This window comes from Kwoniella newhampshirensis (assembly GCF_039105145.1).
Source record: "Kwoniella newhampshirensis strain CBS 13917 chromosome 10 map unlocalized Ctg15, whole genome shotgun sequence".
NCBI lineage: Eukaryota > Fungi > Basidiomycota > Tremellomycetes > Tremellales > Cryptococcaceae > Kwoniella > Kwoniella newhampshirensis.
In genome coordinates, this window is record NW_027118345.1 from 467624 (window position 1) to 486780 (window position 19157).

Here is a 19157-nt window from a genome sequence, read left to right on the forward strand (position 1 = left end):
GAATTCTCTTTTGGGCTGGGGAGTGCAGGAGAAGGGGAGAGAGGAGCGCTAGGCAGTAAGACAAGGAGCAGGAGACAAATAGTTGATTTCGGTCGCAAATAATCAGAAAGTGCAGCTAACATTTTTGTGTTGCTGATAATCCCCTCAGCAAGGGTGGAGGTGTGTGTGCATTTGCATCGTGAGCCTGATATTATCAAACGATGACTAAACCATGCATCACCGACACCTCAAAACACGATAATAAATGCAATCTATGCTTCACCTCCGTATACAAAACCCCACGGTTCTACACTCATGCAGCAGACGCGCATCTCTACTTCTCTATTCGAGGATAGACTACCATCCTACAGATCCTTGTTGCAAACCCCACGATTTCAGCTGTTCACAAGCGGGACTCTTCTGTCGCCTTAGCTCATTGATCTTGTCGATGTCCGCTCCAATACCGAAGAACCCGGAATTCTCAGATATACGTTGTTGTCTCAAATCGTTGAAGTATTGACACTGCAAGGGAACATAGGGGTTCAGCGATGACCATGCCTATGAATACTGAAGCTTGACGCCGAGCTTATCCAGCACACTCACCTCATTTTGCAACTTCCTGACATACTGACCCTCCACACCTTTCTCAAAAGTCCTCAATCTAGGTGAATACATCCCTTCCCTGCCCTGTCCCCTCCTGGCCTCCGGTACAGTCTTCCAGATCTCACTGTGCTCAAACTCTTTTCCGTTCACATAATACGGTACTTTCCAATTAAACGTTTCTCTCCCCACGTCGAATTGTTTAGGGTTGTACTCGGGATCGAAAGTGTATTGCGGATCGGGAGCTCGAGTGGCCGTGAACAGTGAAGGGAGAATGGAGATGAAGGCGAATGCGAATAGGATGAGGATCGGTAAGAGAGCCATGAGGGGTGAAGCAGCGGTCTCGTCCGCTCGACCAGTCGCTTGTCGAGGCCGACGTGGTCGAGCGTATTGCGCTTGGAAACCACCTGGACCGCCGAAAGTGAACACTTTCCAGACTATGAGCGACGCTCAACCATGCCGTGCACGTCTGATCAACTTACCATTCGGTCCACCAAATCCGCCGCCACCACCGAAACCACCTCCATTACCACCTGATTTGCTCGTCAGCTCAAGTCTTGGCGTCCAATCATACAGCTGCAAGCCGTACGTATGCGAGATCACAGACTCACCACCAAAGAACATATTGAACAGATCTTCCGGGTTGATGTCCGTCTGATATCCCCCACCTCCGAAGCCGGGATGCATGCCACCTCCTCCGCCTCCTCGACTTGTCATTCCTGGATTACGTTGCGTAGGATCGTATGAGGGGTTTGAGTCGAATGACGCTCGCAGATCTGGGTCGGACAGCACTTGGAAGGCTTTAGATACCACTGAGAGGGATGACGATATCAGAGCAAGCAATATGGCATATAGGAAACATTGGGAAAGAGGTGACGAAATAATCAGGCAAGACAAGGGGTGAAATGTCAGAGGGCGGGCTGGTACTGACTCTTGAAAGCTTCGTCTGCTCCAGGTGCTCCGCTATAGGATGATCAGCTCCGGTCCGTGTCGACATTGGGGTCTGACTTACTTCTTGTCAGGATGTAAAACCAATGCGAGCTATTATCGCACAAAAGTCAGTTAGGAGGATACCTTGCACGCAAAATGAAAGCTGACATACCTTCTTATAAGCCTTCTTTACATCATTCTCTGAACAGCTCTTCTCGACTGAAACAATCAGGCCATACATCAGTACTGTGACTCTTTTCCAAACGATACGCAGTCTACCCCACGTCCAGAAGAGATGGTTCAACTTACTGGATAGGATCTCGTAGTACTCGTGATGTTTACACGCTTTCACTCTCTTCACCACTTCTAGCTGTTTCGCCGTGAACTCTCTTTTCTTCCCTTTATCTCCTCCTCCTCCTCCTCCCGTCGTCGATGTTCCTGCTCCTGCAGTTCCCGACGAAGAGGTCGTATGTCCAGGTCTCTGTCTTGCCGAAGTGGAATGTTCTTCCACTCCCGAAGCTTTCGCACTACTAGTACTCCCCCCACCTCCAGCTTCACCATTCGAAGGCGGAGTCGTCCCAGACCTAGACCCTGATCCACCTGATTCGATCTCCCTTTCGATAATGGTGACCATTGCTTCTCCTTCTGGGGTGTTATACAACGCTGTTGACTTTCGGGCGAATTTCAGTGCTGAAGGCAAGTTGGAGGATGACCGATGTCGTTGGGCGATGGAAAGACATCGGATAGCTTCTTCCTTATTGCCTTCCATCTTGGCTATCAAGGGATAATGCTGATGAGGAAAGTGGAATTGAGCGAGTGAGGAGCGTTGGAGGAGTTGTGACTGTTTCGCTTTTTTTGGTCGTTCGATGCTACGGAAGGCGGAAGGATACCACGCTCGAGCAACGTCGAGAAACGAGGGAGAAATCACTGGAGTTGGGGCAGACCGTTCTGAGAAGCTCAACGCTATATGGTGTTTCCAAGATGCAATCTGATGATCATTCGAGACTGGCACACCACCCTCATACGCCTGACATTATCTATCGACTTGCCACGTAGGGTGGGACAGTACCAGTGCCACATGACAGGATATCGCCGAAGTTCCGACACCTCCTTTCCCAGTGTTGCCACCCAAGACACACCGGGGGTCTGTTGAGTGTCAATTCGTGTCTGCTCTCTTACCAACACTTGATCTCCAACTTGATCTGGTCGACCTCCCACATCTCTCAGTCAACAAGCAACGACTCTACACCATGTCACTTCAGACTGTGTTCCTACACTTGCCAACACCACTCCCATCCGTCCAGCTCTCCCTCCCTTCCACCACCCCTCTCTCCTCACTCCCTCTCCCAATCAACCTCAACCCATCAACTTATTACCTACGAACGACCACCTCCTCCCCTCTCCCATCAGCTACCACCCTCAACTCTCTTCGTCATGTCGACTCACCCTCTCATCCCATCTCCCTGCATCTGTGCCCGAGATTAGCAGGTGGGAAGGGTGGTTTCGGTTCTCAGCTCAGAGCGGCGGGCGGAAGGATGAGCACGGCAAAGGCTACCAACGTGGATAGCTGTAGAGATTTGTCCGGGAGGAGACTGGGTACTATCAAAGAGGCACAACGGTGAGTTGTCGTATACCCAGTCATAAGCCCTGTGTGACCTCCCAACGGCCTCTTTACATCCCATCCTACTACCCCTTCGCGACTCCTGAGCGGTAACGTTCCCGCTGCATTTCTCAACCTTTACCTCCTGGCGATTCTCTTTAAGCAGCAATGCTGACTCAAACTCCTTGTGACTTTCAGCCAAGCAGATCTACTCGAATCCGAACCAGCACTCCGAGCACAAGCTCAAGCCGCCGAGAAATCGAAACTCGAAGCACTGGAGCGCAAGCTCGGTATCACTCCCGCTGATTCTCTGGGAGGCGATAACAACGGCGAAGGGTCCTCTAAGCGAAGGGTTGAAGATGTCGATTTGGAGGAGCTCGCTAGGAAGAAGCATAAATTCGAAGATAATAAGTTCCTGGAAGAAAGTAGGGAGATCAACGAGAATGTCAGAGCGGCTGTGTCGAAAGGTGAGTGTCGGAAAATGACAGCTTCGGTTTCGCTGTACTTTGACCTGTCAAATGAGATTCTTGTGGCAAAAGCGAGCGGTGCTCGATATCTCGGCGACCATACGCTAATCGCCTTCTCGCTCAGCTCTCCTGCTCAAGAAGAAGAAGAAGGCAACGGCGTCGGCTGGATCCACAGAGATGGTCAAGAAGGTGGATCAAGTGAAGAAAGCTGAGAAGGATAAGCTAGCCATGCCACCTCCTCCGGCAGCAACGGTCGCTTGAGCGAAAGTCGTTCTTAGTTTGTCGAAGACGTTGTAGGCATTGTATGTATACCTCGAGCTCTGCCCAAGTTGGGATCCATCGACTGTGCGTCCAAGGTCCTGGTTGGGCCGAAAAGCTAAGTCGGTATAGGTTGTGTTTTGAGACCCAGTGGTATTAGCTGTGAACTTCATGCCTTCCCATCTTCCAGAATTCTGAGGAACCCCATGTATCAGAATGAAAGAACGTGCAAAAGTCTCCCGTGTCGTCACCGGAATGCGACGATTGCTTATGGTTTTTCTGTGGGCTAGACCACCTGATTTGCACAAAGACGTGACCAGACCCGCCCGGCCGATAGAGAGACAATGCCTCGTTGACAGTGCCTTGTTTCGATACAGAGCTCTTATCGAAACACCTCCCACATCCTGCTGGGATTCCGAACCGAAGAGATTCGGTGGACTGCTATCTCAATCTCAAACTATGCTGATCAGATCTGCCTTGCCATCTCAACCTTTTCTTCCCATGACCATAATTTCATCATCATCGTCCAGACGATTATCGCAGATCCATCCGCGTTGTTCAAGCCTCGACGATAATAATCATCTGACTGAAAGGTGTCCGGAACAGCACTTCCATCCGTTGGATCGATCTGAGTCAACACCCGCAACAAACGCCAAGTAGCAGTAGTAAATAGTAGTTACTAGAGTACGAGTAACCAATGTAGTGTTTTGGTCATGTCCAAGTTTTTGGTTTCTGGACCCTGAGAAACCACACAAACGTTTCGCACAGGTCACCTTCCGCTCCACTCCAACTTTGGGAGAGACACCATCTCTTTCATCTTTTCACTCTGATCCGTCTCGTTCGAATGACTCCTGCATGTTTGTGAATAGAATAGATCCACAATAGAAGCGCCTCCTTTCTCTTTCTCGTTTCTCGTCCACCCAAATCGACCCGTGACCACCGATCGAGTCGTTCAAGATTGGTCCGACCATACCGGCCACATCGACCCCCACGTCAACTCTGTGAACATTACACAGCTTCCGCCACCAGATAGAAATATAGACAGACCTTTTCCCTTCTTCCTTTTCATCAGATATACACAAAGAAACGTCTCGAGATAGCTCGTGCTACCCTCCTTTCATATCACACTATCGCGAATTGCGCATAACCCACACGAACCTTTGACAACCACTCCCTCGCCTTCGATACACGTTCGTGGGACTGTTGATCGAAACCTTTGATGGTGATAACTGTTGTTTCAAGTCCAAGGCAGTAACGCACGTTTGTCGTCTTTGGTCAACGAACATAACGATACGATAATCTCTGCTTGCCTTCACCACTAATACTTCCACAACAACACATCTCAGCCACTCATCCCCTTACCACCACGCTATCGACCGGTACACACCTGTCTCCTCGCACATCGCACTAGAAGGCCAGTCCTTCACCAGCTCAGTTCCTCACCAGAGAAAACACGACCATCATGCCGGCCTCGGTCCCAGCCCCCAACTCCGCTTCAGCTCTCGCCCAGCCTCAGGTCGGGCTGAGCGCACCCGCACCCGCACCTGCACTTGCACCTGCTTCTGCCAAGGTTGAAATGAAAATCGCACGACTCGGCGGCTCGACACTCCCCACTCCCGATCTTTCACCTTCGCTCTCTGCCGGCCCTTCACCCGCGTTCTCAACCGTACTGCAAAGTCCTGCTCTGTCCGAGTTTGAACTTGAGAATCCGTTCGATCGTTTGGCAGATGGTCAAGATGCGAGCAAGGAGGTCGGGTGGACGATGCCTGAATGTTGGGGTCATAGAGGGGTGAGCTAGGCTTTGTTCGCTATATCGTGATGGAAGCGAAGTTCACGCTGACTCGGTATATTATACCTTAGGCTTCTGCGTCTTTCCGTGAGTACAGATACCGCTCCACTTCCCGCATCCGTCCCGCTCTTGCCAGTCGATCGATTCTCAGCTGACAAACACATGCTCTTTCATTCCTATAGCCGAAAATACCAGAATGTCTTTCATTGAAGCTTGCAAGGCCGGTGCCGACGGTATTGAGACCGGTAAGTCAACTAGTCATGTAGAAAGACAGTCAAAACTAATCAAGTTTGCTATTACAGATATACACATGACGGCGGATAATGTCCTCGTCATGTTTCACGATCCCGACTTGAGTCGTACCACTGACAGTAACGGACGGATTGACAAGCTACCATGGCATGGTGTACTAGAGTGAGCAGCGCTGAATCTGCACCTCAAGTTGAGTTTGGGTCCAGCGCTGACACGGATTGCTTACACTTACCCAGACACGTGCGGACTAAGAAAGCACCTCACCAACCGATTCCCAAGTTCACAGAGGTCATCGAGATCCTTCTACAGCTTGAGAATGCAAATGTCAAACTTAATGTCAGTACCCGCCCATTTTCTTCCTATTTCACATCCTATTTCTTCATTCGTGACAAACATTGTGCATGTCTCCGCCCGCCCCACTCCTCCAGCTTCTCACAGTGTTTTCTGGGTACCCGCTAACCTTGATGTGGCCCATTGGGCCGGGTTTTTCCCACCCTTGCAGATCGATTGCAAAGTCGAGAATGACCCGGTCAGGCTATTTGGGCTCATCAAGGATGTCGTCGAGGGTTACGAAGGTTGGGAGAGCAGGTTGGCGCCGAGGTTGATTTTGGGCATTTGGCATGTGAGTCTTTGTTTCTAGCTGCTTGGCACTACAGTGTCACTCGACTCTCACCCTAGTGTCATGATGGCCGTCAAGTCGCAGTCAGCATCATCAGTGGCTTGACTGACACTCGTCATTTGTAGCCCAAATTCATCGCTGCTGCAACGACGATTCTTCCATACCTTCCCCGATACGCAATTTCTATGTCAATCCCGCAATGTCGTAAATACTTCTTTGACGCTTGCCACGGGTTTTCGATCATGTACGAGGTATTAGCCTCGTCGGAAGGTCAACGTCTTTTGAGAGACTGCAGAAAGCACAAGAAGGAGATTTGCGCTTGGACGGTGAATATCCGAGAGGAGATGAGAGAATGTACGAGGTGGGGTGTGAAGAGTGTGATCTCGGACAAGCCGGAGCTGTGGAGGGAGTTGAAGAGAGAGGTGAGTGCTATGGGTGACAGTGTCTGCATATGTCTGATGAAATCCATGTGTGCAGATTGAGGCAGACCGAGCTAGGGCACTGAAGCCTACTATCCAAACTTACGTCCTTCCTTTCATACAAAAGAAGAACTGGTGGTTCGAATATGTGAGTGGCGTTTACCCGCCGTTTACCCGTCTGTATGGCTTTCCTTGGTAGAGAAAGCTAATAGGAAAATGGTCTATCTAGCAACGCCTCGCTCGAGAGGAGACCGAGTATCTCGAGAAAGAAGGAGGTACATTCGATATCGACGTCCCAGAAGTCGAAATGAGAATCGCAAGGCCCGCAGATTCGCTCTAAACTCGGAGTATGAATATTCAGCTTTGACAGAGTATGGATGCGCTCTGGCGGAAAGAGAGGACTGCTGCGAGATTGTGACGAGGCTTGACGAACGTTTGGTGATGACGGGAGGTGTCTGTTTTCTGAAAAGGGAGTGGTTGTATAGAACGACGATTGATGTCGACCGAACGGACTTTCTCTTCTCTTCCTTCTTTCAAACTAATTTTTTGCATATCCCTTTCATATCACCCATCACATACACACGTACACATACACTTACATACATATATACGCTCTTCCCAAATCCAATCAGCACGCTTGTACGCTCTGAGATTATTCCTCTGTACCTATTTTTCCTTGCTAGCATGTTCATCTATCATTCTCCTATATAGAGAGCCCTGATGACATGACGTATAGGTATGTTTCAAGCTGACACGCGTATACGTCTACAAATAACGAACAAAGCCACATATCTAACTTACAACTTGAAAACTCGAACTCTGGACTGAATTAAGACGACATGGATATCGCTCAGTACCCATCCAGATTGACCGACCCACTCGTTCCCGGAATCACACCACCTTGCAAATCGCCCTTGAACTTCACTCTTACTCCCATCCTGATCCTCTCTTCCCACTCCCTGAACCAATCCCCCTCTTTCCTCCCCAGCAAATAATGGACCCCCTTCGGCCCATATTGCAGAGAAGGGTCGGCCGGTAGCTCAGGATGTAATTTCATCAAGGCGGGTAGACGATCTCGGGCCGATCCGATCGTCTCGTTGGCGAAAGTAGAAGGAAGTGGGGGATAATACTTCATGGCATCTGAGAGAGGGTAATCACCACGATGAGCTAATCTTCGTCACGACAATGACCGATATGCTATATACTCGGTTGACTCACACGAAGCACGCGCCACGGACCAGACTGCCCCACCGCGAGGATGATTGCGCTTCCATATCCAGATCAGAGGGTAAATCATGGTGATCCACGATAGGAAGTAGATGAACATCTGGGCCGAATCACAGAGTCAGCCAAGTAGCTCATGTCATGTTCCGTGGAGTCGAACCCACATTGCCCAGAGCACGACTCAGGAAGTTGTCCGGTTTGACAATGATGGCTACCGGGGTGAGGTCGAGACTGGTTTGTATGTTGGCAGTTGGATATCCCGTCGACGCGATGGCGCCGTTGATAGCTGGGAAGAAAGAGGATGTCAGCGTCGGTACATCCTCCTGCAGACTTGTAAGGGAGCTCGCCTGATAGTAAAGCAGTCCTATCCCAGCCCCAGATCCCCTTGATCAATACGAAATCCTTCAATATCCCCCTATCTGTGCAGAACGCCTCGCACCACTCTTTCAGATCGGCTTGCCCCTGATCACCGACTTGCCGCCGTTCTCCACGTTCCAGATCCACAGCGGCTTCTCCGGCTTCTGAACGATCGGATGAATTGATAGGTCTAGTGGTGTCTCGCTGTGCTCTTCTGCCTTTCCCTTTCATTCTGGTCTCCCAGAACTCTGGACAATCAGCGGGATTCACCCATCTAGGAATCCCTTTAGGTACTCTCCAAGCTTCCCACGCATCGAACTCGACTTTCTCCTGACGAGTAGGACGTCTGCCCAGATCTATTGGACCATATCGGTCTTGCGCCGGCTCCCATTCTTCACCTGAAGATAGAGTTTGATAACCCGTTCGACGATGACGACGAGCAGCCGCACGTCCTCTGCCGTGTTTGCCAAGTCGATCGTCTGGCTTGCAGCTCGCTGCATAACGAGGGACGTTTGAACCTCGAAGGAGAGGTGCCCAAGGCGAGATAGAGCCAAGATGGATGTGGGCATGATTCGAAGGATGATTGATGATTTCCGTGAGATCAATCTATCAAAAGTTAGCGTCAAGCCTAGCCCAGCTTTCAGTCCCGCGCGGCTTTCGGCGATGACACTCACGGTAAAGTCAAAGTCTACCACATGATGCATCTCGCCCTTCTTCCTCGTATGTGCTGTTCCATTTTCCCAGACCGTCTCGTCCCTCTCCCATGTCTCCGTGTGAGAACCAAGACATCGGATCTTGATACTAGGCAAGGTCATCGTCATCGCTCGCACAAAATCGTACAGTGTATTGGCTAGACAGACCAAATGATCGCGTCAGCCAAAGGGTTCTCGTTCTCTTTGTGGTCTGAGCGGACGTACGATCAGACAATCTTGGATCCCAGGTCTCGATGATCTTGCCTCTACTCCTCCATTCAATCTTCGACATGATATCAGGAAGGGGTTCGCCTTCTCTGAACAGAGGTTCCGCGTTACTTGGCGACGTAAAGCAACACTTCAAGTGATCAGGGATGGTCCGGTCAACATCAACAGCAGATGAGGCATTGAGATGATGTGCTGAGAGGGGCTGCGAAGTGGACGAGCTACCGGCGGTAAAGCTAGGACCGGTGGCGAGAGTCGCATCGTATGACGGAGGCAGGTCGAATCCATCTTCTTCGTGAAGAGGGGGAGAAGACTCATCCCAGGGCATTGAAGAGTCTTGGGTCATGCTGGCGATTATGAATGTTCTCTTCTACGTAGAAGGGTGTGAATGAACAGAGTGAAATGACAAAGAACAAGGACGACGAGTCATTTATACAGTCTAGGTTCGGGTGCCATTATTCGTCATTTCCTCGGCAAGCGGTAACTAGACAGCCCGCTTTTCCTACTTGGCTCCAATCACTTGCCACCGTACTGACTCAACGGTGCTTCCGTCTGACTTGCATACCCGTTGGTGGATATGAGAGCCCCATGTATGCCTTGGATCGTTTCGCGAGACTACATGCATACCACAGTACGAGTAGTAGAGTCAACAATGTCGCTCGTCGCTCTATCACGTTTCCTCGTGCAGACCCTGCCACGTGGAAATGGGCCACTATTAAGCATTCAACTTCCCCACTTTGACCCATCCAAGCTCGTCTTTTCAATCATTTCCTTCCTTGTCTGCTCTGTTACATCATACCAATCAAGAGGCTCCTTACATGATGCCGATAGGTCCTACATTACCACCCCATCTCGCCCATCTTGCAGCTAGTCGATCCCCTTCTCCTCCTGGACGGTCACCTGGTCCTGCCGCCGCAGACGAAGAGGAGGACGAAGACGATTATGTTCCTGCTCTTCCTCCGCATATACTAGCTGTGAGGGGTGAGAAGAGCTCATCTCCTTCTGTGGGACCAAGTATTGGACCTTCTATACCCTCTGCTGCACCATCTATCGGACCATCCATGCCTATTGCTGTCGGACCCTCCATGCCTCCTAGAGCTGGACCATCTCGATCTACCGTCGGACCATCATACGGTCTCGAAGACGAGGATAGCGACGACGATGTGATTGGACCTCGACCAATTCCTACTTCGGGGGAAGAGGAAGGATCAGGATCTGCGATTCGGGAGTTCATGGAGAGGGAAGAGAGGAGGAGGAAAGAGGCTGAAGAAGCTAGTAAACCTCAAGTGCGGAAAAGGGAGGAATGGATGTTGGTTCCTCCGACCAGTGGTGTCTTGTCGAATGGTATGTACATTTATCAACGTGGTCAGCTTCTCGGACGATACTCCTGAAGATGAGATAGTCGGAAATCTGACTTGAGTCCATGCCCAACCTAATAATCCAGTCGACCCACTTCGTAAACGCCCAACCACATTTTCCAAATCGACTGCCGAGCCTTCCAACATAGATAATACGGTTTGGACCGAAACTCCCGCTGAGAAAGCACAGCGTATAGCGGACGAAGTGGCGGGAGTGAAGAGGAAGAAGGATAAGGCGGGAGAGAGGATCGTTTCGTATGAGGAAGAGGAGGAGGAGAGGAGGAAGAGGAGGAGGGATAGAGAGATATTGGATGGTGTCGAGAAACATACTGTGCGTTTTCTTTCCCTATTCTGGTCACTGGTCACACGATACCTGCGACATCATGCGATATGACGCATGATATCAAATTTTGCATCAATGCTGATCATTGATTTTCTTTCGCTTCAGGCCAAACAACGAGGTCCATCACTACTCGACAAACACGCTGCCAAGCTGTCTCAGAAGAAGAAGGAAGGAAACGAAGATGAGGCACCTGGTATCTGGGATCATGATAGGGATATGGGCATCACAGGGAGATTGTTGAGTGAGCAGGAACGAAAAGCAAAAATCAAAGATGCGAGAGGATTGGGTGATAGATTTGGACATGGTAAGAGTGGGGCTTATTCGATGTAGCGTCCGGAAGAGCGTTTGGATCATTCGTGCATTGATGGTTGTGAGCTTGTAAAGGAGAGAGCAACCTGGCTCCTCTCCCTGTGCACGAATTGCGCGTTTGCGTTCTGCTAGCATTCTTGCCATGTTCTCTCTGCCTTGCTCAGTACATGATAGGGACAACCACGCACGTGGATAGGAGGGTAGGATGCGAAAGTAATGGTGTTGATAATAATGTCGACCTACAATCAACGCGTAGGCTGACTGCTGGTCGCGATGAGAGTCGACCTCGAATATGACCAAGCATTCTGAGCATGTGGTGGCGGGACTTTGACGGTGGTCAGTAGTGGAAAGGGTTGCACTGTAGGAATGGATTAGGCGAACTGTCGTGCACATCGCGCTATGGTATCAGGTCACCCTACGCATATCCACAAATGCATGCATATGAGTCTGCATTCAAGTAAGATACCGCCAACCATTCCATCTCTGGAGGGATGTCATGCATATGTCTTGCCAACAATGACCCGGTGATGTCGGGGTTGCCGAAGCGGAGGGTTGAGGAGAGACATCTGGCTTGGCATTGCGCTAACTAGTTGAGGTCTGAGGATATGATAAATGTGCTCAGTAGTAAGTTGTCAGAACTTGTATTATCCTCGTCTCCCTATGACAGACATGCATCTTCTGGATGTCAAAGGCGGATACTCGCCCCCGAACATTGTTACAATTGCTTCATCAGTCGTCCTAGCTCATCTTACAGCTTGAAGGCCAAGACTACAAGGGATGGGAGTGCCTCACTCTAAGGAAGCGTGAGTCTCTGCTGGTACTCCTCTGTTCTCCGCTTGACTCAGAGCTGTACTCTCACCACCCGACCCAGACCGACCATATTTGCCCCCTTCTCCCAACGCTTATGCGGTCGCATGACAATTTTCAATCTGACAGATCTTTCCCAGCAGTATCAACAACCCCGGGCCCTCCAAACCACACCAGACCAATCCGAAACTCAGACCTCGCGCATTCCATCCCAAACCGCACAAAACCAATCTTCCTCCTCACGTCACCAAAGATTTCTCGATCCTCGAACGATTCAGACCGCCCGGATACACCGCCGAAGACCGGACTGGCGGTGATATTGCAGGATCTTCATGGAAGGTGGGAGCAGACAATGGACTGCAGTCTGATAAGTTGAGGAGACAACTAGAAGAGATGCAGAGGATGATCATGGAATGCAGAAGGGAGAGATCGTCGCAGATGATAGTCGCCAGGAGGAAAGATGACGCTGATGACGAACTGCCTCGGTACGAGGTTGTGGAGAGTAAGTGTGTCATGTTCTGGTCCTGTGTGTCCCGTGCAGTGGTGCTGAAGTGCGTGTGATCGTTCATTGTGTTCAGGTTCCGATATGAAGGGAGGGAGATGAACCTGCGTCTTTGTATGTCATCATGGTTGCGTTGTACGAGTACTGTATGTCCATGACGAGCTTTTCCTGCAACGTGTCATACCTCGCACTGCGATGGCTGCGTCTCTAGCGCCGGGGCTGGTGCTCCAGACACTTTGTGTGTGGCGCTGATCTACACTTCATGTCGCGGATGCAAGCGACTCAACCCTGACTACGACTGCCTCTTGCGTCTTATCACGCATGAGCCAGAGCGTTTTCGCGCCAAAGTCTTTGACGAATCTTGACTAGTGACTATGGAGTGAGGAGGGGATGTGTGTGTTTGTGTGTGTTTGTGTGTGTGTGTGTGTGTGTGTGTGTGTGTGTGTGTGTGTGTGTGTGTGTGTGTGTGTGTGTGACTCTGAACGGTCGTGTGAGCGAGCGCCCCTCCCATGATCGTCGGACCGGATGCCGAAGGAGAGAATCTCGGCAGGCGGTATGGTAGATGTAACTTAGATCATTATTGTCGCGGACAGATTCAGTCCAGTCCCACCCACCCCTTCTATCTCTCTTAATCGTATCGCGTGCGTTCAACCAAGACAAGCACATGCACACATAACCAATCTTTCGACCTCACGCTATGACCGCTCATGAGCTGAGCAGCAGTGAATTCATCATGCATACATACCCATGGAATCAAGCACACCCGAGTGAATATTGCAAGCCAATGCCGCTATCAGGGTCTATGCTATATTCTTTTGCCGAGTTTCGGGAGTGACCGATGGGTTCCTTCAGGGAGAAAAAGAGACGATTTCCAGTCCGAAAGAAATTGTACCGAGAAGATTGGAGATGGGTGCGATGGGAGAGATGGGGTCCGAAGAATGAGTCGTGATCAATAACGGTGTCGCCAATGGAGATGATCAAGAGGCTAATTCACGTCTTCTTGTCGCCTACCGCGTAGCTCGTATCATCCAAAGTGTCAAGTGTCAATAGCAGTCTCACCGTTTTCATTTTCTTTCTTGTATCGAGCATCACACCTATGACCCGGCACCGACAATGACATCGCCGCCTCATCAGACTGAGCCGAAGAACAACCTGTCGACATCGCCTACATCGCAACACAGTCAGAGCTCGACATCTACAGCCATGACCATCGGCGGCACATCCTCCAAACACGAAGATCTCTCAGAGAAGGGCATGATGCGATCTCTATCTGAGAAGCAATCACCTCGATCCCAGCCACATCCGCCTCCACATCATAGAAGACGATCATCGACGTCCGACTTGGAAGACCACGATCACGATCACGATCATGAGCTTGAAAAACACGATCATTTCCCATCCACACCTCCTATTCTTCCACCGCAACCGCGAGAAAGCAAACGTCGCCAATCGTTCGGATCACACCCTAAACCCATACAACGTGGTAACAGTCTAAAACGACAATCTACCTTGCCATCATCATCGACCCCTGGATCCATCCCGGGACCAAGTAGACAGAGAGCAGGCACGGTAGGCGGAGTCAGCTTATCGAGAATTGGGACGGGACACAGTCTTTCGCGAATGTCGAGTATACAGGCGACGGAGATGGAATCGGAATTGAGAAGACATGTCTCTCTGCATGGTATTCCGAGTGCGAACAAAGCTGTTCTGGAAGATAAGAGGACGCTGGATCTCGGTCAAGGAAAGGGAGAAGAGGAGGTCGTGGTGGTAGATTGGTTACCGGATGATCCGGACGTGAGTCTTCAAGCTCTTCCCTCAGTGATGATCGTCTTGTCTTGTGGCAAGACCGCTGGACAGCCCGCGTCCTGTATAAGGCAGCCCAGACCTGATCCTCATGAGAAACCGCAATGACGCATGGCCGCCTGTAGAACCCATTCAACTGGTCCACGCCCAGAAAGTACGCCACTCTGCTAGTGGCTGTCTTCATCACGTTTATCGGAGCTGCGAATCTCGTCTCGGTAAGTCGCAGATTCATTCTTCCTGACGTGATCAGCTGGTCATCCCGCTCACCCGTTCTCACCTCCAGACGGCACCTCTCGCCACATGGGGTACAGTGTATTTCGGTGTATCAAGGGAAGTCTTCTTGCTAGGTCTGACACTACCTATGCTGGGTATCGCGTTCGCACCTCTTGTCCTGGCTCCTCTCAGTGAAGTGGTCAGTTGATGGTTCAGACGTTGCATCCGGTGTCGAGCTGACGTCTGACATATGGTGTGTGACTCAAAGTTTGGGAGGAACATGATCTACCAAATCACTTCTGTCGGGTGGGTACCGAATTCGTGTTCGACTTTGACTTGGACCTGATCCTGATCTTGCTGTCAGCTACGCATTACTGTTCATCCCCCACGTCACGACCAGAAACTGGAATGGTGTTCTCGCTGCTCGATTCTTCGTGAGTTGCCCTCCTACGCTGCGCTGCCTCCTCTCCACTCGTGATCTCTATCGGCCCGGTCATGCTGCGAACACTGACTCTGCGAGTTATCGACACAACAGCAAGGGATCATGAACTCTGTAGGAAACTCGATGGTCGGCGGAACCGTTGCGGACATGTTCCTGCCGAATCAGCGAGGGCCGGCTATGGGAGTGTTCACTCTCATGATCTTCAATGGTCAAGTGCGTCATTTTCACCTTTGAGCATGAATTAGGATACTCTCTACCGCAACAAGTCACTGACCGAAGTAATTATTTCGCCAGGCTATCGGCATCACTGCCATCAGTTGGATGGGCCAGAACCTTGGTATACGATGGACTTATGGGGTATGTCATTCCACTACGAGCCTTGCCCTTGCCACCTCTTGCACCTCGAGTCTTGGCCTTTGCCCAGCTGACCGTTTTGCACTCACAGATTCAAGGGATCGTAGCTGTCATTTCTGTCATCCTAAACGCCATAGTACTTCGCGAGACTCGATCGGACGTCCTGCTTTCTCGAAGAGCCAAGAACCTCACCAAGAAGACTGGCATCAAGCATGTCTGCGCGGCGGATCTCCAAAAGACCGATTTTATGGTTGTCATGAGGGTATCTCTCGTTCGACCGTTGCGTAAGTGTCCGAACTTCGTGCACTCGAAATCTGACAAGCCAGATGTCACCGGATTTGTTGCTGACGTTAGTTCTGAACGACTTGCAGAGTATTTGTTCACTGAACCGATTGTTTCTGCACTCTCTGCCTGGATCGGGTTCGCATGGGCGTGCATCTTCTTGGGAGGCAGTTCGATCGTCTTGGTCTTTGAGTCTTATGGCTTCAACGTGGCTCAAGCTGCCAGTTTCGAGATGTACGTGAGCTTTGGCCTCGTTGGTCTTTCATCTGCGGCACGGCCTAGATAAGGGAGGTATGACTAACATATGAGGCTTCTCCGCAGTACAATGGGAATCGGTGCCGTCGTTGGCCTCGTCTCAAATATCCACCAGGAATATCTCTATCGTCGAGCAGGTCGTAAATCAGCCAATGGACGTTCACCCCCAGAGGCGAGATTGTATTGGGCAGCATATGGAGGTCTGATGTTCCCTCTCTCTTTGTACATCTTCGGATGGACAGGAAGAGCTGGAGTCGTGCATTGGGCTGTTCCGGCTGTTTTTCTGATCTTCATGAATTGGGGAGTGTTCACCATGTATCTTGGAGTGTTGTGAGTGATTCAACACCTTTGCGTCGGCCGATGGCAGTCAGCAACAAATGCTGACCTGAACTGTCTCCCTCCGCCCTCAGCAATTACCTCGCGGATGCTTATGAGACGTACTCGTCTTCTGCTCAAGCGGCTCAGAGCTTTGTGAGAAATCTGGCCTCGGGCTTATTCCCCCTCTTTGCCAGACAGATGGTGAGTTGCGGCGCGATGGATACTCCGCATGTCTCCTGTCCATTTTATAGTTGACAGATGAGCTGACTGATTTGGCATACGGTAGTACGTCAACCTTGGTTATCCGCAAGCATCGACACTGGTCGCGAGTATCGCCCTTCTCCTTTCGGCTGCACCGTTTTTACTGCTGTTTTACGGGAAGAGGTTGCGGATGAAGAGTAAAGTCACAAGGGCGCTATGTAAGGATGATTAGGGGTGCGCGTGTTGAGTGTTGGATCTTCGTATCGTCTTGGGAGTCCCAATCTCAAAGTTGAGCGGATATGCAATGATACAGTACCAGAATGTCGTTATTCTGACGCCGATGTTGCGCGCTGTCGCTGTTCGATCAGATCTGAGACCTGTGAGATAGATACAGATGTACATGTGCACTAACGCTGTAGATCAAGTACAGTACAAGAAACGAGAGAAGACCGGAAATTACATAGTGATGAGTGTGATACGCGAAACGGACTGAGTTACCGAGTCGAGGGGCGATCGCAATGGGCTGAGTGAGTGGAGATGAAAAAGACTAATCACGACAACAGACATCGTCCATCTCTTTCGGGACTGATGCCAATCAATCAACGTCAGCTCCGAGCGTCTCCCAAAGAGATGACATGGTCCAATGCGAAGATGATGAAGAAGAATCGGACGAAACACTCACCGATCCCTTGCCAAGCGGCACACCCGCCCAGTAAATCTGTCCCATCTTCATCCTCGTCCGTCTCGGTGAACGACCACGAATCTTTCTTCGTTCCTTTGAGATAACAACGGGATATGGTGTCGTCGTAGAATATCCCGGAACATGCTGTGTGAGCCAACCAGGATCATGTCAGTGACCGTGCGGTTTCCTTCTTCCGAGAGGTTCAGGGGGGAATAGTGAGGAAGGGAAGTATAGCAGACGCCACATACCTGCTCCGTACTTGTTACATACATTGACACAGTCTGCTCTCGGTGAGACTGGCAATGCTCCACTCAACTACCAACGAAATCAAAAAGCATCCATCAGCTGATCACTCTACCGATTCTTGACGCATTTCATCGCCACCCACATCATCTCCAACCAATTTCCATCCTGGATAATGAGCGAAACCCGATCTTCTCTTCTTCCTCTTGGTTGTAGCCTGACATTTCGGATAACGTCCCCCGCCTTGAGAATCCGAATCCAGGATCCTGTTCTGCGCCTTGATATAGTCCATCTTGTTCATGAGCGCGTTCTTGTGTACATTGATGTTCGCGTTGGTGTTCTTGCTGCCGATACTGGAACCGAAATTCAGCCAGAATCCACGCCGACGCGGCGGCGGTGGATTGTGGGTGTCTTCGTCTTCGTACCCGTTCAACGGTCGATATGGCTTGACAACAGCACGGGGGTTGACGAGGGTGCTGATGCGGGCCACGAAGGAGAGAGAGTGAGGTCGACTCGGTGAATCGGGTTCCGGGCTGGGCAAAGCCGCGACGAGGGTGAGTGATGGTGCGAGGAAGAGGAAGGGGAGGAGTTGGATTCGCATCGTGAGTGATCAGTCAAAGATTGGTGAAAGAGAGAGTGACTGTAGTGAGTGAGATTGTGACTCAAGCAGATGTGTCGACCTTGTTTGTCCAGTAGCGTGATGAATCAGTTCTGTTGGCTTCGTGTTGAGCACCAACACCCATCAGTAGTGGTCAAGGTATATATCTATAGATTATGCTAGCTCGCTATGGAGCTTTCCTCAATCACATGCCCTGCGCGATGTTATTTCCCAGAGTGCAAACAAATCCACTTCGGCCCCTCATCTCCGGATCCCTCTTTACTCCACATTCCTGTGATCTGTTACCTACTCATAGTTTGAATGCATACTCACGCTCCAACGCCTTGTCCGATGGAGATGGGGGTCCTGGGTGAACAGGTCAAAAGATGGAGAAAGTCACCGAATCATGATGATCAGGCACGTAAAGGAATGCGAATGAATGGATAGAGAGGAGAGGAGAATTAAGAAGAGAGCTTAAATTGATTTTTCTGGGACGCGTCGAGTTCCGAGGGTAAATGCAATAATGCAACACTACAGCGGTGATGGGCGTGATCGAAGCTTCGAGGCAGCAATGAATGTGGTTCTTACGAGAGCGAAGGTTTAGGACTAGTAAGGTGGACGCCCTTCGAGCTGGGATCGTATCACAGCACTTGCAGGGTTGACCAGTCGCTCAGAACACTTCTGAGCCCCCATGCAGTACGAGATGTCGGGCCAACACGGGATGCCGATGCGTGTGAGGACCGCGGCCCGGATCGTGTAAACATTCCTTCGGTAAGCATGAACAGGACTTTTTACGGGATGTTTCGTGCGTGCTTGGAGCGATGCTGAGACGTTCACAAGCGGAAGTGAGTTATTTATGCATGCCAGCATGTCGATGTGTCCCTCTTGCGACCTTTTCGAAACCAGTCTTCTTGGAATTTGAGAAATCGAGCAATTGCAGAAACACCCTGTCCTAGTGCCCTCGCTGACGCACACAAATGATAGAGCCAACGTATCGCCAGAGCCTTTGTCCACAGCAGACAAGCAGACAACTATA

The 19157-nt window shown here is 50.6% G+C and overlaps 8 protein-coding genes across 8 annotated transcripts; 5 read left to right on the forward strand and 3 right to left on the reverse strand.

Annotated features, from left to right (window-relative positions):
- Positions 1–336: 336 nt before the first annotated feature.
- On the reverse strand, positions 337–2278 carry IAR55_007122 (uncharacterized protein; the record flags this gene model as incomplete). Its single annotated transcript, XM_066950198.1, has 8 exons — positions 337–501; positions 583–1007; positions 1062–1112; positions 1191–1391; positions 1511–1542; positions 1592–1620; positions 1682–1728; positions 1819–2278. The coding sequence occupies 8 exons, from the start codon at positions 2276–2278 to the stop codon at positions 337–339; spliced, it is 1410 nt and encodes a 469-aa protein (XP_066799413.1).
- Positions 2279–2759: 481 nt separating this feature from the next.
- On the forward strand, positions 2760–3837 carry IAR55_007123 (uncharacterized protein; the record flags this gene model as incomplete). Its single annotated transcript, XM_066950199.1, has 3 exons — positions 2760–3127; positions 3308–3576; positions 3701–3837. The coding sequence occupies 3 exons, from the start codon at positions 2760–2762 to the stop codon at positions 3835–3837; spliced, it is 774 nt and encodes a 257-aa protein (XP_066799414.1).
- Positions 3838–5296: 1459 nt separating this feature from the next.
- Positions 5297–7253, forward strand: IAR55_007124 (uncharacterized protein; the record flags this gene model as incomplete). Its single annotated transcript, XM_066950200.1, has 9 exons — positions 5297–5623; positions 5695–5710; positions 5806–5868; positions 5926–6037; positions 6112–6211; positions 6378–6497; positions 6620–6916; positions 6972–7061; positions 7143–7253. The coding sequence occupies 9 exons, from the start codon at positions 5297–5299 to the stop codon at positions 7251–7253; spliced, it is 1236 nt and encodes a 411-aa protein (XP_066799415.1).
- A 510-nt stretch (positions 7254–7763) lies between these two features.
- IAR55_007125 (uncharacterized protein) lies at positions 7764–9757 on the reverse strand (the record flags this gene model as incomplete). Its single annotated transcript, XM_066950201.1, has 6 exons — positions 7764–8053; positions 8132–8240; positions 8302–8423; positions 8485–9100; positions 9169–9344; positions 9412–9757. 6 exons carry the CDS (start codon positions 9755–9757, stop codon positions 7764–7766), a joined length of 1659 nt encoding a protein of 552 aa, XP_066799416.1.
- A 475-nt stretch (positions 9758–10232) lies between these two features.
- IAR55_007126 (uncharacterized protein) lies at positions 10233–11442 on the forward strand (the record flags this gene model as incomplete). The annotated part of the gene is made up of 3 exons (XM_066950202.1): positions 10233–10755; positions 10856–11100; positions 11218–11442. The coding sequence occupies 3 exons, from the start codon at positions 10233–10235 to the stop codon at positions 11440–11442; spliced, it is 993 nt and encodes a 330-aa protein (XP_066799417.1).
- Positions 11443–12198: 756 nt separating this feature from the next.
- Positions 12199–12832, forward strand: IAR55_007127 (uncharacterized protein; the record flags this gene model as incomplete). The annotated part of the gene is made up of 3 exons (XM_066950203.1): positions 12199–12224; positions 12369–12730; positions 12807–12832. The coding sequence occupies 3 exons, from the start codon at positions 12199–12201 to the stop codon at positions 12830–12832; spliced, it is 414 nt and encodes a 137-aa protein (XP_066799418.1).
- A 1011-nt stretch (positions 12833–13843) lies between these two features.
- IAR55_007128 (uncharacterized protein) lies at positions 13844–16830 on the forward strand (the record flags this gene model as incomplete). The annotated part of the gene is made up of 12 exons (XM_066950204.1): positions 13844–14524; positions 14659–14748; positions 14817–14945; positions 15015–15052; positions 15111–15180; positions 15282–15401; positions 15483–15545; positions 15634–15826; positions 15914–16058; positions 16146–16409; positions 16490–16598; positions 16684–16830. 12 exons carry the CDS (start codon positions 13844–13846, stop codon positions 16828–16830), a joined length of 2049 nt encoding a protein of 682 aa, XP_066799419.1.
- Positions 16831–17145: 315 nt separating this feature from the next.
- Positions 17146–18124, reverse strand: IAR55_007129 (uncharacterized protein; the record flags this gene model as incomplete). The annotated part of the gene is made up of 4 exons (XM_066950205.1): positions 17146–17183; positions 17281–17424; positions 17529–17595; positions 17669–18124. The coding sequence occupies 4 exons, from the start codon at positions 18122–18124 to the stop codon at positions 17146–17148; spliced, it is 705 nt and encodes a 234-aa protein (XP_066799420.1).
- Positions 18125–19157: the final 1033 nt, after the last annotated feature.